Raw genomic sequence first — 15,344 nt, forward strand, 5'->3', positions numbered from 1 at the left:
AATTTGTAAACAATATCAGACTCCAATTACAATTTCAATTCATTATCTTAGTACACCAAGTAAATATTCTTTCTTCTCTCAATTCGTGGCTTCAAGTTAATTTGTCAACAAATGCAACCAAGCTTGTAATTTCAATTAGCATTAAGAAATAGCAAAACATCTGCGATGCCAATATTTGAACTGCAATAAGAACAACCACATGAATTTGCATTATGTATAACATCCATGAATTTGTTGCTTCTTAAAAGTTTCCTCCACTGCAAACCGGGTGAAAGCCCTTGAAGATTATTCGTATCGGTTACACGTTTGAACATAGAAATAGAAGGAAAGAACATATTCAGAACAATATCTGCATCCATCATATGAATCTTAAGGATCGGTAGGGCAGGTTTAAGGAAGAGAAAATCGGATGAATGGCAAACAACGCTAGCCCGTGAGGGCGGAGTTGAGTGCGCTGTGCACATCAATTCCAATTTGGGCTTCAGCTTTCTCCAAGTCGGTTGTGGCAGAGCTCAGCTTCGAGGTGAACTCTGCAAGCCCTTTCTGAACAAGGTTAACATCAAGTCGATCAAGTGGCACAGCCTCAACAGCTATTATATCTGCAAAAGAGTTGGCATGGATAAAAACAAAGCCGCTACTGACGAAATACTTTGTCACTTCACTTCCTTCGTGCACTGATAAAACTCCAGGTTTCAGTTCTGCAATTGTTGCTACATGTCCTGGAAGAACACCCATCTGCCCAGTTGTGGCTGGTACTATAACCATGTCAACCTGGAAACAGAGAATTTAAGATACCCGGAATCTGAGCTAATTCATAAAAGACTATATTATCTATTCTTTTCCTTCATACACTACCTTTTTCCTGCTTGGCAAAGGCACCAAGAAAAGTTGCATTTTTATTTCAATTTTCATAGGCAAACCGCAAACCCATACCAGAACACAAAGAGTAGAACATAAATAAACACTAGTGGAGTGACAAAGGACTTGATATCAAGTCTTCAGTTGACATTAGTCTCAAGTTTGATCTCTGAATTAATCTCTTACCCCCTTCCCCTTATGAATAAAAAGTGGTATTTATGCAGAAAAACCTTTAACAGTTAACTTTGTTACTTGAGTGATCCGTTTAAAAGGAAGGCATAGATATGGCCAGAATTACATTTTGAGAATAATAGGAGATTTCTTAGTGGCCTTTGGTGTTGGAACCTATCAAAAGAAATAAAGACAGAATGGAATGTTTGAATATTGGAATCAAATCATAGCAAGGATTAGCAAACTTGATCAAGTATCAGTACTATCATCTTCCTTCAAGGAAAAAATATTAGTGATAGATAGATAGTAGTTTTGGTAGTTAGATGCAATCCTTTAGAATTACATATTTTCCCTCATTACCAATCTATGCCCATGAGCTGAAATTAATTATCTTTATGCAAAATTATGAGGTTCCATTCGATGTCCAAAATACAGAGCAAGGCAAATGCTTTTGAAAATTAAATAAAAGTATATATAGCATAATAAGGAATACTGTGGAACTAAAATATGAACAGATAGGTTTTATATAAGCAAATCCAGCTTTCCGACACAAATGCTCCAGGTATCCAAGTGAATGCTTAGAAATATCATGACGGTAAGGCGTGCAAGTGCAAATACTAATAAAAATACAACCCTCACTCTCTATTTGTCTACTCAAGGATTTTAAGGACATTAGTTATCTATGTCACTGCACTTTTAAGTGCATTCCCAACGAACTCACAATCAAATAAACCTGATATGGCCATTAACTTTTTCATCTAAAAGGAGTAGCAGAATTGGCATTGACAAGAAATAGACAACAAATACGAAGACAAACATTTCTTTTGGGATAAAGGAGTTGCAGCTAAAAGTCTAAAAGATATCCTATAATCAGTTTCTGAATACGAAAATCAGCAAAGGTAATACGAATACACTCTAAATTGCAGTGCAATAACACAATTGGTTGTCTTGCCTTTCAGGGAATTTAATTTTGTTTCAGAATCTGTAACCTGATTTAAAGATTGCATTGAATGGTATCATTATTGGATAAATTCACCAATAGGAGTTGTATAGGGCAAATGTTTGAAATTAACAGTAACGCCGTACAATTAGAGACCCATTCAGATCATCACCATTACAAACAGAGAAGACAAAATAAAAGTAACTGGCATTGCATTCTATCGAAAAAAACAACTAACATAATTTCAGCAAAAATAAAAAATAAAGGTTTGACATTTTGCCTTGTACCGGAGAATAGCATGAAAATATTCATTTCCACAATCCTAATCCCAGAAAACAGGATTGAAGAAAAATCGGAAATATCCCAAATAGAATTAAAAAGAAAAAAGAAAGCCAAATGTTACCTCTTTGGTGGCCAACTCAGAAGCGTAAGGAAGGACGAAATTGACAGTAAGCTTGGAAGGAATGGATGAAGGAGTGGGAGGACGAGGTTGCATGAAAGAGAGAGGAGTTTTAGGAGGGTCCATATTGGGGATCACTTTAGTCCACGCCTCCGTGAATGTGGCATCCGCAGAGGGAGCCGCTGGCAGATCAGTGGAGAAGGGTCGAGCCCTTGCTGCCAAAATGGGTCGACGGGCCAATAGCATCGATGCTCGACGCAACATTCTGGGAGGGGGGTTGGCGGTGATGGCTCGGCTATCGCAAGGTCGGAGACAGAGTGTGAGAAGAGGGGCCGTTCAGTCTCTGTCTTCACTCTTTTTCTGTTTTGGTACTTTGTATTTGTGAAGCGAAAATTTGGAATCTAAGAATATTTAAAGCTGTTAAAAAGATTACTCAGGTCGGGGTTCCGGGTTAATATATATTATAGTAATTTTATATTTATTGTATAAATTCGATGTTTAAAATATTATTTTTAAATTCGTTTATATTTATAAAATTGTTAAATATACTATTTTATTTAATTTTTAGTAATTTTAAAACAACATATTTTAAGAGTTAATTGCACCAATCATTTACAACCAAGAATTCTCATTTTAAATTAGTCTCAAATTTTAAAATTTTCTAATTATATCCCCAAACAATTGATATTATATTAGTTAGGTCATTCTATTATTAAAATTGTTAATTTAATCGTAAAATGAAAATTTTAAAGAAAAGCAAAACATTAATACCATGTAACTTTTAAAAGTTAAAACTAAAAATAAAGTAAAACTGAAAAACAGAGGGTGGACGATAAAACTTTTATAAAAGTGCCAAAAACCTTAAAACTAAGTTTCTTTACAACATCCATTTTTACAATATTAATTTTTCTTTAAAAAATTATTTTAAGCTATGCCACATAAGATCTGTAACATCCACGTTTTAACTCGGGGTTAGGTACAGTGATGGTTCGAGTCAAGAATTAGAATAAAATTTTTTTCAAATATAATAAATAGGAATTTTGAGTATTAAATTCGGAAGTATATATATCCAATAAAAAATAAATAAAAAAATACTCTTTAGATATGAAATTTTAAAATAGATACATTAATTTAGTTGAAAGAATAAAGAAATTGTTGTGGCCATAGAAAAAATATTAAGTTAGGAGACATATAATAGTAGAGGAAAGGAATGAATGATTAAAAAGAAATTTAACCAAAGTGTTGTATGAGTCATACTAGGAAATATGAAAGACGAGGAAGGGCAAAGTGGTAATTAGCCAAGTGAATATTTATTAAGTGTAATGATGATGGGTAAAAATAAAAAGACAGATGGCTTAAGGACTTAGTAGAAATTTGACCATTTTAATTAAAAATGTGAGATATTTTAGTGGAATGGTGTAGAAAATAGAGGTGCTCATGGGCTGGGCGGCCTTGCTCGGCCCGACGGCCCGCCCGAAATATGGGAGGGTTCGGGTAAAAATATATGTCCGAAATATAGACTTGGGCAAAAAACGAGGCTCATTTAGAAAACGGGCTGGGCCTCGGGTGGGCTCGAGCCGGCCTGAAAATAATATATATTTTTTATTTTTTAAAACATTTCTTCCCTATTTCCCCGTTTCCCCTCTTCCAGAAATCCCTAGTGCCCAACCCTCCTCCATTTTTTTCTCAACCTTCACCTCCGGCACCGATCCACCTCCGGTCCGGCACTGATCCACCTCCAGTTCTCCACGAATCCACCCATTTCCTCTATTTCTCGTTTCCTTTCTTCCACAAATCCCTAACCCCTTGCCCGACTGCCCTCCTCCCTTTTTTTCTCAACCTTCACCTCCGGCACCAATCCACCTCCGGTCCGGCACCGATCCACCTCCGGTCCTCCACAACTCCACCCATTTCTAGAATCAGAGGTTAGTTTTCTTTATTTCAAAATTAGTTGTTTGGAATTGTTCTCAAGTTAGTTTACTAGAATTATGAGCTGCTGCGAATTTATAACATTTTCATGGAGTAAACTTAATCTCTATCTTCTAATTTCTTAAATTTTATTGCTTCATGCTAGTTGCGTAGTCTTGAATATAAATGATATTATACTTGATTTTGTTGTATTGTACTTTGTATTTGATCCCATCGGTATTTTTATAATTCAACTTTATTGCTTATTTTGTGTCTGTTATGGACCCAGCATATGAACTTTCAAAGAAAGAAAGTAAAGTTGGCACACCTGAAAGACCACTATCCGATCTAGGACTGTTGAGCTACAGGGGGTACTGGACAAGGTTTCTTTTAGACATCTTGAAAAAGCATAAGAGAAATATTTCCATCAAGGTATCACTACCTGAAGCTGTATTGAAAATGTAGTGGGCTGTGTTCTATGCAATTCCCCTCTTCTTTGTCCTGATGGAAATTTATGTTCTTGCTTGGGGGTGGTCAATGCCTACACTGTAAAATGTAGTGAGACTCAGCGCCATCAATTTAGATTAATTTGGAATGGCAAGACTTACTTAATTAGATATCAATTAAATAGTATTGGGAACTTTTGGGGCTGAGAATAAAATGTTCTTTTGGTTCATTCTGACATCAAAAAATTGAACCAGAGTATGATTCAGTCAAGCTTGAGTAGCTTGTGATTAGGGTTGCTTGCTTTCACTTTAGATTGATGGCAATAGATAAGGCTCTAACCTAGAAACTAAAAGTCGGTATATTATCTTCCACCTAGAAGTAAGAGAAAAAAATTGAAAATGATGTTAAGGAGCGTGCCTGATTCGGTAGGTTTGATGCTGCTTCTAATAAACTATTTATTCTTGTTTGCTATATTGATGTCTCTGAATAGCTGTATCTATTAATGCGATTTCTCCTAGAATATTGATTCATGCATGTTGTACAAAATTCATTGCATTGTGGTCCTTTGATTTTTTGAAAGACTACAAAACAGTGTTAACCCTAGTTTATTCGGTTAAATTCTCATTAGACATTTAGTTAGTTTTCTTTATTTTTTCTTTCTCTGATCTTTACTGTAAATATAGGCCTTAGCCAATGATGTGAATACAAATGGGCTTATAGATTTGTTTCAAGGTTTATAGGTTATGGTCCTTTGATTTTTTGAAAGACTACAAAATTGAATAATTGAAGAATACAAATGGCAGAAAAAAAAATGTTTGACCTGTATACTGAAAAATAAACAAATTTAACAGAACTTCTGTAATGGAATTAAAATTGCATGTGAAAAAAGTTTGTCTTTCTTCAAAGATTGATAAATGGCATAGAATTACTCTGATTGATTTTATTGAACATACATTTTCGTTGAGTTTTTGTGTTTGTTGACATTGGTAATGGTACTGTGCCACTACATGCAGTCTATTTGGTTCTAGGTCCTGAACTAAATTCTCTACTTCTAGAAGACATCAATTTTTGAGGTTTGTTCACTTTGTCTTTGTTTTGTTCAGATGCAAATCTGATGAGAAGGCCAAAAAGAAGTTGACAATATTAGAGGCAGAAAAAATTGAAGAATACAAATGGCAAAAAAAACGGGCCGGGACGGGCCGGGCTCGGGCTTAGGAATTTTTTCGGACCGGGCCTAGACAAAATTTTAGGCCCATATTTCGGGCCGGGCTGGGCGCCTAGGACGCGGGCTGAAATTTTTTTCTGGGCCCGGCCCGAACCCAGCCCATGATCACCTTTAGTAGAAAAGTGGAGAAAAGATGAAAACATATCATCTTTTCTCAACACAAACCGTCACTACTTAGTCATCTGCCCCCCAACTTCCATCCAACTTTTCTTTTAATTCCCTACATGTCCTACCATCATAGTTGAACCATCTAAGCTTCAAACTTTCATTTTTCTTTGAAATTTCCTTAGTAAAAATCAAAGGGCTGAGGTAAGTAATGATGAAATTATCATACAGTATATTTTTATTTTTATTAAATAGTATAGGAAAGTCACTTGATTGTTTTTTTAACATATAAATGTTATATATTTTATATGAAATTGAAGAGAAAGAAAAGGAAAGAGAGGACCTAAATAAAGAAGAAAGGGAAAGAGAAGGCTAAGGAGTAAAGGAAGAAGAAAATACATCATCTCAATTTTTTTGTTGTAAGTACTACAAGATTTTTAAATTATTTTTATTTAAATACTTATATTGTAGTATGAAATTACTTAGAATAGAAATGTAAAATATATATTTAAATTTGTAAAAGAAGAAGAAGAAGAAGAAGTAGAAGAAGAAGAAGAAGAAGAAGAAGAAGAAAAAGAATATTATATTATAAAATTATGAAATTTGTAAAGAAAATTATAGGTGAAGAATATGAAATGGTATATTTTTTGAACACTAAGTAATGATGTTGTGGTAAAAGTATATGTGTGAAAAAGGTGTGATATTTGTGACTTGTGAAATGGGGACTAAATTGTAGATGATGGAGAAATGAGAATTTTTTCTGAAATATTTACTAAAGTATTTAAATATATTAAATTCAAATTTAATGCCCAAGTAGACGGAATTTAGAACTACTAGGATATTAGTGGCATGCCATTAAGGGACCTTAGCGTGCTCTCTGATTATTAGTACATTAGTGCTCTCTGTATAGCACTTTAGTACTCTATGTTCAATAGTGCATAATAATGCACCTCTGTATTTGTTCCATATATCCGGTGTGTTCTATAAAGTCCACTTTGGGCTAAGAATATGAGTTGTGAACAAAAAGTGAATCACCAATGTGTTAAGGTAAGTTTGATAACTTACTAAAAGGTAAGTTAAATTTTTATTAAAGTAAGGCATAGTTAAAGAAACTTATATGTGTGTAAATATGTATTAATTGAATAAGTTTAAAATATTTTGTTATGGTTCATTTACCTATTTATTCCTGTAGTGCTTTACTAAGCCTTCACCGGCTTAACGCGTTTATTTTTAAAGCGTAGGTACAGTTAGACTCGAAGAGGTAGAATCAGGTTAAGAGATCTCTCATCTCATCACATCCTCAAGAGCTTCAAGAGTAGGTACCATATTTTGAATTAAAATGGCATGTACATATATAGACCAAATGTGTTTCCATGTGTTAGGGACTCAAATGCAAACTATTGAAATTCTATCTATTTTGGGTTACTTGAAGTATTTTGGTCTATATGAAATGAATTAGAGAAAATATAAGTATGTTTGCAAATGTGGTTTGGTAAGTTAAAATACTATGTATAAATGTTTAAATTAAACAGTATTTAGCCAAAACTGTTTTGACACCAAATATAATAGTCTTATACCGGGTCCATACGATTAGACCGGGTATAGGGGTGTTATATTTATTGGTATTAGAGCCTAGGTTTTCTGAGTTTTTGGGTCGGGAATGAGTCTATCTGTGCATGTCATTTTGTATATTAATGAGATGAGATTAGGTTTAGTTTTTTAATTGTGTAATTTATGAATATTGTAGAAACTTAAAGATGTCAAATAGATCTCGTGAAGAGTCGAAAAATGATGTAGAGAGTAGGGCACCAAACTTAGAGAGGGAAATAGATCAACATAGAGCCCAATCCCGAAGTGAATCGGTAAACTTAGGGGATGATAGAGAGCCTGAATTGGAAGAAAGAACTCAAACTGAAATTGAGTCGATACTGCCTAAAGAAGAAATTCCAATTGCAGCCTTGTTATAGACAATGAATCAGTTATTGCAGCAAGTTGTAAGAACTAATAATGCTCCACCTGTTCCACCACCATCTCCTCATCCTACTGCTCCACATCCACATCCGTCTATATCTAGTCATCGATCTCCCTTGGAGAAAATAAGAAAATATAGAGCTGAAGAGTTTAAAGGAAAGAAAGATGATGACCCAGCTACAGCTGAAGAGTGGTCAGAGAATAGTCAAAGGATATTTGAAGAATTGTAGTGTACAGGTGATGAAAAGTTAAAATATGCAGTATCTTTATTAAAGGGTGAGGCTTACCAATGGTGGACCACTGTCATGAATATTCATCCTACAGATAAAATTAATTGGAATTTCTTTGTGTCCAAATTTAGAAAGAAATGCATGGATCAACTTTATCTTGAAAAGAAGAAAAGAGAATTTCTGGATTTAAAGCAGAACAACATGTCTGTTGCTGAACATGAACGTGAATTTATCAGATTGAGTAAATATGCCAAGGAATTAATAACAAATGAAGTAGATATGTGTAGGAGATTTGAATGGGGATTGAATGAAGAAATTTATGTTCCTCTTATACCATTAAATCTACAATAATTTCCTATTTTGGTTGATAGAGCACAACGATTGGAAGAAGGGTGATCTCGATCCAAAGAGAAGAGTTTTGGGAAAATATTAGCAACTAGAGGGATTCTAGAGATTCTAAATACTCATCTCCCACTGTTGGGCAAAGATCCAGAAGTCAAACAAGACAAACTTAGCAAACGACCTTTATGGTTAGTATTGAGGGTTCCAGAAGAAAACCAACATTGTCATCATGTGAGCATTGTGGAAGATATCATTGGGGAGAATGTCGACTGAATTCTTGAGCTTGTTTTTGATGTGGATCGAAAGATCATTTGATTAGAGATTGTCCAAAGATGTCAAAAAGTGTTACAGAACAGTCTGCGAGAGGTAGCTCAGTTTCACAAAGAGGTAGACGACCTGGAATTTCTGGTGGCACTAGTAGTGGTACAAGATCGGTAAGAGAAACAGTTGATAGATCTAAATCCTAGAGACCTCAGACTTATGCTATTAGGACATGAGAAGAGGGAGACACTCCTGATGTGATTACTGGTAAATTCTCTTTATTTGATTCTTCTGTAATTGCACTAATTGACCCTGGCTTTACGTATTCATACATATGCATTACATTAGTGAAAGAGAGAGTTAGCAGTAAACTTACAGAATACGAAGTAGTAGTTACTAATCCTTTTGGGCAAAGTGAGAAAGTTAATAAAGTGTGTAGAAGATGTCCCTTAAAAATTCATGATTATGAGTTTCTAGCAAACCTTATGGCACTTACGTTTCATGAGTTTGATGTGATATTGGGTATGGACTGGTTTTCAGAACATGAGGTTATGGTTGATTGCAGAAGAAAAAGAATTTCCTCGAGAACTTTAGATGGAGAGGAAGTGATTGTAATCGGTGAAAAATATAGTGCATTGACGAATGTCGTGTCTGCAATGCAGGTTTCTAAGATGATGAGAAGAGTATATACTACTTTTCTTACTTACATTTTAGATACTCGTGCAACGAATTCTGATATTAAAAAGATACTGGTGGTTCGAGATTTTATCGACGTATTTCCAGAAGAATTATTGGGTTTGCCCCCAGAAAGAGAAGTAGAGTTTGGGATTGAGTTAATTTCGAGCACTGTACCGAGATCTACAGTACCTTATCGGATGGCACCCACTGAGTTGAAAGAATTGAAAACTCAACTGCAAGAGTTACTGGATAAGGGATTCATACGCCCTAGTGTATCACCATGGGAGCACTAGTATGTTCGTGAAGAAGAAAGATGGGTCTTTGAGGCATTGTATAAATTACCGTTAGTTGAATAAAGTGACTGTAAAGAATAAATATCTGTTGACCAAGATTGATGGTTTTTTTGATCAGTTAAAAGAAGCAAATGTATTTTCTAAGATTGATCTCAGATCAGGGTATTATCAGTTACGGGTGAAGGAATCTGATGTGTTGAAAACTGCCTTTAGGACTTGGTACGGTCATTATGAGTTCTTGGTTATGCCATTTGGATTGACTAATGCTCCAGCCGTCTTCATGGATATTTTGAATAGATTTTTTAAACCTTGTTTAGATCAGTTTGTGGTGGTATTTATAGATAACATTCTAGTGCATTCAAAAGGAGAAGAACATGATGGACATATTCGAATTGTGCTACAAATTTTAAGAGAAAAACAATTGTATGCTAAATTGAGTAAGTGTGAATTTTGGTTAAAAGAAGTCACTTTTCTGGGACACATTGTATCAACAGATGGTATTCGGGTAGATCCAAATAAGGTAGAAGCTATACTTGAATGGAAACCACCAAAGAATGTGACAGAAGTAAGGGGTTTTCTCGGATTGGCTGGTTACTATAGAAGAGTTGTTGAGGGATTCTCTATGATTGCATCACCATTAACAAAATTGTTGCAAAAAAATGTGAAATTTGAATGGACAAAAAGGTGTCAGCAAAGTTTTGAAAAATTAAAAGCAGCATTAACAAAAGCTTCTGTGTTGATTCAACAAGAATCTGGTAAAGAGTACGTGATTTTTAGTGATGCTTCGTACAATGGTTTGGGTTACCTGCTATTGCAAGGAGGAAAGTTAGTAGCATATGCTTCTAGGTAATTGAAGCCACACGAAAAGAACTACCCGACGCATGATCTTGAATTGGCTGTAGTGGTGTTTACGTTAAAAATATGGAGACATTATTTGTACGGGGAAAAATGCTATATCTACACCGACCATAAGAGTTTGAAGTATTTGTTAACCTAGAAAGATTTAAACTTAAGACAGAGAAGATGGGTTGAATTGCTAAAGGACTATGATTGTATCATTGATTATCACTCAGGAAGGCGAATGTAGTAGCAGATGCTTTAAGTAGAAAATTTTTGGCAACTTTGAAAACGATGAATGCACATTTAGAAATGAAACAAAATGGTGAGTTATTTGTTGAGTTAAAGGTGAAACCAACTTTGTTGCAGGAGGTGAAAGATGCTAAAAAAGAAGATGTAGAATTATTGGTGATTAAGAAACAACTTGAGGAAAGGAAAAATAGTGAATTTAAGATTGATAGTGAGGGGAGCTTGAGATTTCACGGTCGGTTATGTGTACCTAATCAAGAAGTTTTGAGGCAAATTATTTTGAATGAAGCACATCATAGTTCGTTTGGTTTACATCCGGGGAGTAATAAGATGTATCACGACTTGAAACCATTTTACTGGTGGAAAAGGATGAAGAAAGACATAGTTGAATACGTTTCTAAATGTTTAACATGTCAACAAGTGAAGGCAGTGCATCAAGTTCCGTCGGGATTGCTACAATCAATAGCCATACTAGAGTGGAAGTGGGAAAGAATTACTATGGATTTTGTAACAGGATTACCTCTCACCGAAGAAAAATAATGCTATTTGGGTAATTGTAGATCGATTGACGAAGTCGCCCGATTGACGAAGTCTGCCCATTTTCTACCAGTACGAATTGATTTCTCCATGGACAAGTATGCACAGTTGTATATAGATAAAATAGTAAAGCTTCACGGAGTGCTAGTATCCATCATTTCTGATTGGGATTCGAGATTTACATTGAAGTTTTGAGAGAAGCTGCATGAAGCTTTAGGTACACGATTATATTTCAGTACGGCATATCACCCTCAGATTGATGGATAATCAAAACAGGTAATTCAGACACTAGAAGACATTGAGAAGTTGCATCATCGAATTTGAAGGCAACTGGGAAAGGCATTTACCATTGGTTGAATTTACCTATAATAACAATTACCAGCCTAGTATTCAAATGGCGCAGTATGAAATACTGTATGGAAGAAAATGTAGAACTCCTGTGTGCTGGACAAAATTGGGTGAAAATAAATTAGTAGGTTTTGACTTGATTAAAGAAACATAAGAGAAAGTGAAGTTGATCAGGGACCGTTTAAAAGTAGCCTCAGATAGACAGAAATCTTATGTTGATCTTAAAAAGAACGATATTGAATATAATGTGGGTGAAAAAGTATTTTTGAAAGTGTCGCCATGGAAAAAAGTTCTCCGATTTGGGAAGAGAGGGAAGCTGAGTCCAAGATTCATTGGGCCGTATGAGATTTTAGAATGGGTTGGTCCAGTTGCTTATCGTTAGCCTTACCACCGGAGTTGGATAGAATTCCCAATGTGTTTCATGTCTCAATGCTATGAAGATATCGGTCTAACCCATCTCATGTGATTACTCCTTAAGTAATAGAAGTCCAACCGGATTTAAGTAATGAAGTGGAGCTAATTAATATACTTGCTCGGGAAGTAAAGGAATTGAGAAAAAACAAGTTCCGTTGGTAAAAGTCTAGTGGAGACATCATAATTAAGAAGAAGCAACATGGGAAAGAGAGGAAACGATGAGACAGCAATATCTGCAGTTATTTACATCAGGTAAATTTTAAGGACGAAATTTATTTAAGAGGGAGAGAATTGTAACATCCACGTTTTAACTCGGGGTTAGGTACAGTGATGGATCGAGTCAAGAATTAGTATAAAATTTTTTTGAAATATAATAAATAGGAATTTTGAGTATTAAATTCGAAAGTATATAGATCCAATAAAAAATTAAAAAAATACTCTTTAGATAGGAAATTTTAAAATAGATAGATTGATTTAGTTGAAAGAATAAAGAAATTGTTTATGCCACAGTAGGAAAAATATTAAGTTAGGAGACATATAATTGTAGATGAAAGGAATGAATGATTAAAATAAAATTTAACCAATGTGTTGTATGAGTCATACTAGAAAATATGAAAGATGAGGAAGGACAAAGTGGTAATTAGCCAAGTAGATATTTATTAAGTGTAATGATGATGGGTAAAAATAAAAAGATGGATGGCTTAAGGACTTAGTAGCAATTTGACAATTTTAATTAAAAATGTGAGATATTTTAGTGGAATGGTGTAGAAAAGTGGATAAAAGATGAAAATATATCATCTTTTCTCAACACAAACCGTCACTACTTAGTCATCTGCCCTCAACTTCCATCCAAATTTTCTTTTAATTCCCTACATGTCCTACCATCATAGTTGAACCATCCTAGCTTCAAACTTTCATTTTTCTTTGAAATTTCCTTAGTAAAAATCAAAAGGCTAAGGTAAGAAATGATGAAATTATCATTCCATAAATGTTTATTTTTATTAAATACTATAGGAAAGTCACTTGATTGTTTTTTTAACATATAAATGTTATATGTTTTATATGAAATTGAAGAAAGGAAAAGAAATGAGAGGACCTAATTAAAGAAAAAGGCAAAGAGAAGGCTAAGGAGTGAAGGAAGAAGAAAATACATCATCTCAACGTTTTTGTTGTAAGTACTACAAGATTTTTAAATTACTTTTATTTAAATACTTATATTGTAGTATGAAATTACTTAGAATAAAAATGTAAAATATATATTTAAATTTGTAAAAAAAGAGATTAGATTATGAAATTACGAAATTTGTAAAGAAAATTATAGGTGGAGAATATGAAATGGTATATTGTTTGAACACTAAGTAATGATGTTGTGGTAAAAGTGTATGTGAGAAAAAGGTGTGATATTTGTGATTTGTGAAATGGGGACTAAATTGTAGATGATGGAGAAATGAGAAGTTTTTTTTCGAAATATTTATGTAAAGTATTTAAATATATGAAATTCAGCTTTAATGCCCAAGTAGACGGAATTTAGAACTATTAGGATATTGGTGGCATGCTATTAATGGTCCTTAGCGTGCTATCTGATTATTAGCACATTAGTGCTCTCCGTTTAGCACATTCGTGCTCTCTGTATAACACTTTAGTACTCTATGTTCAATAGTGCATAACAATGCACCTCTGTATTTGTTCCGTATATCTAGTGTGTTCTATAAAGTCCACTTTGGGCTAAGAATATGAGTTGTGAACAAAAAGTGAATCACCAATGTGTTAAGGTAAGTTTGATAACTTACTAAAAGGTAAGTTAAATTTTATTAAAGTAAGGCATAGTTAAAGAAACTTATATGTGTGTAAATATGTATTAATTGAATAAGTTTAAAATATTTTGTTATGGTTCATTTACCAATTTATTCCTGTAGTGCTTACTAAGCCTTCACCGGCTTAACGCGTTTATTTTTAAAGCATAGTACAGTTAGACTCGAAGAGGTAGAATCGGGTTAGGAGATCTCTCATCTCATCACATCCTCAAGAGCTTCAAGAGTAGATACCATATTTTGAATTAAAATGGCATGTACATATATAGACCAAATGTGTTTCCATGTGTTAGGGACTCAAATGCAAACTCTTGAAATTCTATTTATTTTGGGTTACTTGAAGTATTTTGGTCTATATGAAATGAATTAGTGAAACTATAAGTATGTTTGCAAATGTGGTTTGGTAAGTTAAAATACTATGTATGAATGTTTAAATTAACAGTATTTAGCCAAAACCATTTTGGCACCAAATGTAATAGTCTTATACCGGGTCCGTACGATTGGGCTGAGTATAGGGGTGTTACAAGATCTGACATCTTATTTTAACAGTTAAATTAACAATTTTGTAATGGAATAACCTTAATGATATAACATCAATAATTTGGGGATATATTGTGAAATTAACTCTATTTTTAATGCATTATTTATATAATATGGAACTAGAGGTGCTCATGGATCGAGTTGGGCCTGGTTTGGGTCGGGTCTAAGCATAAATTTAATATATTTTATGCTTGCCGAAACCCAGTTTGACTCGAAACATGAGTCAAAAATTTTGCTCAAGCTTGCCCATTTTTGCAAAAGACTTACTCAAGCCTATTTTAAGCTCGCCCATATTATTTTTAATTTAATATTTAATAATTTTATATATTTTTATTTATTGAAATTTTTTATATAGTCATCTTAACATTACTTTAATGTTTACATTAGAGTAGTATTATATATTTAGTATATTTTTATTTTTGTAATGTGTCATAAATTATATAATATATAAAAATAACATAATATAAAGTATTATAAACTTTAAAACATGTCGGGCTTGGGGCTTGAGTGTTCAAGCCCTAGCGTGACCCATATTTTAAATAGGCCTAATATTTTTACCCAAATCCTCCCAAATTTCAAACAAGCCTTTAGGCCTATGTAGGTAGTTTGACCCATGAACAGGTCTATATGTAACACCCCTTGTTCGACCCGATCGTCGAGTCCGAGCTACAGGATACTAAGTTCGTTACCGGAGCAATTATTGTCAATTATATACTATACAACCATTTACACATGCAAATAAGTATATTATGCAATCATACTATGCTACATAATCATTT

The 15,344-nt window shown here is 33.9% G+C and overlaps 1 protein-coding gene and 1 long non-coding RNA gene across 20 annotated transcripts; one reads left to right on the forward strand and one right to left on the reverse strand.

The window, feature by feature from the left end:
• Positions 1-186: 186 nt before the first annotated feature.
• On the reverse strand, positions 187-2,795 carry LOC107900794 (ATP synthase subunit delta', mitochondrial). Its single transcript, XM_016826505.2, has 2 exons — positions 2,373-2,795; positions 187-771 (listed from the first exon to the last, which is right to left on the reverse strand). Exons 1-2 carry the CDS (start codon positions 2,631-2,633, stop codon positions 427-429), a joined length of 606 nt encoding a protein of 201 aa, XP_016681994.1. The 5' UTR covers positions 2,634-2,795; the 3' UTR covers positions 187-426.
• Positions 2,796-3,742: 947 nt separating this feature from the next.
• Positions 3,743-14,419, forward strand: LOC107900793 (uncharacterized). Of its 19 annotated transcripts, none has more exons than XR_005916834.1 (5): positions 3,743-4,294; positions 4,567-6,473; positions 7,296-7,369; positions 7,802-9,125; positions 13,289-14,419. It is a non-coding gene; the product is annotated as an uncharacterized lncRNA (long non-coding RNA). The 19 variants fall into 19 exon arrangements; XR_005916835.1 differs by lacking the exon at positions 13,289-14,419 and adding an exon at positions 9,521-13,282; XR_001685039.2 differs by lacking the exons at positions 7,802-9,125; positions 13,289-14,419 and having other exon boundaries at positions 3,808-4,294; positions 4,567-4,709; positions 5,828-6,258; positions 6,375-6,473; positions 7,296-7,485.
• The last annotated feature ends 925 nt before the right edge of the window (positions 14,420-15,344 follow it).

This window comes from Gossypium hirsutum, chromosome D08, assembly GCF_007990345.1.
Source record: "Gossypium hirsutum isolate 1008001.06 chromosome D08, Gossypium_hirsutum_v2.1, whole genome shotgun sequence".
NCBI lineage: Eukaryota > Viridiplantae > Streptophyta > Magnoliopsida > Malvales > Malvaceae > Gossypium > Gossypium hirsutum.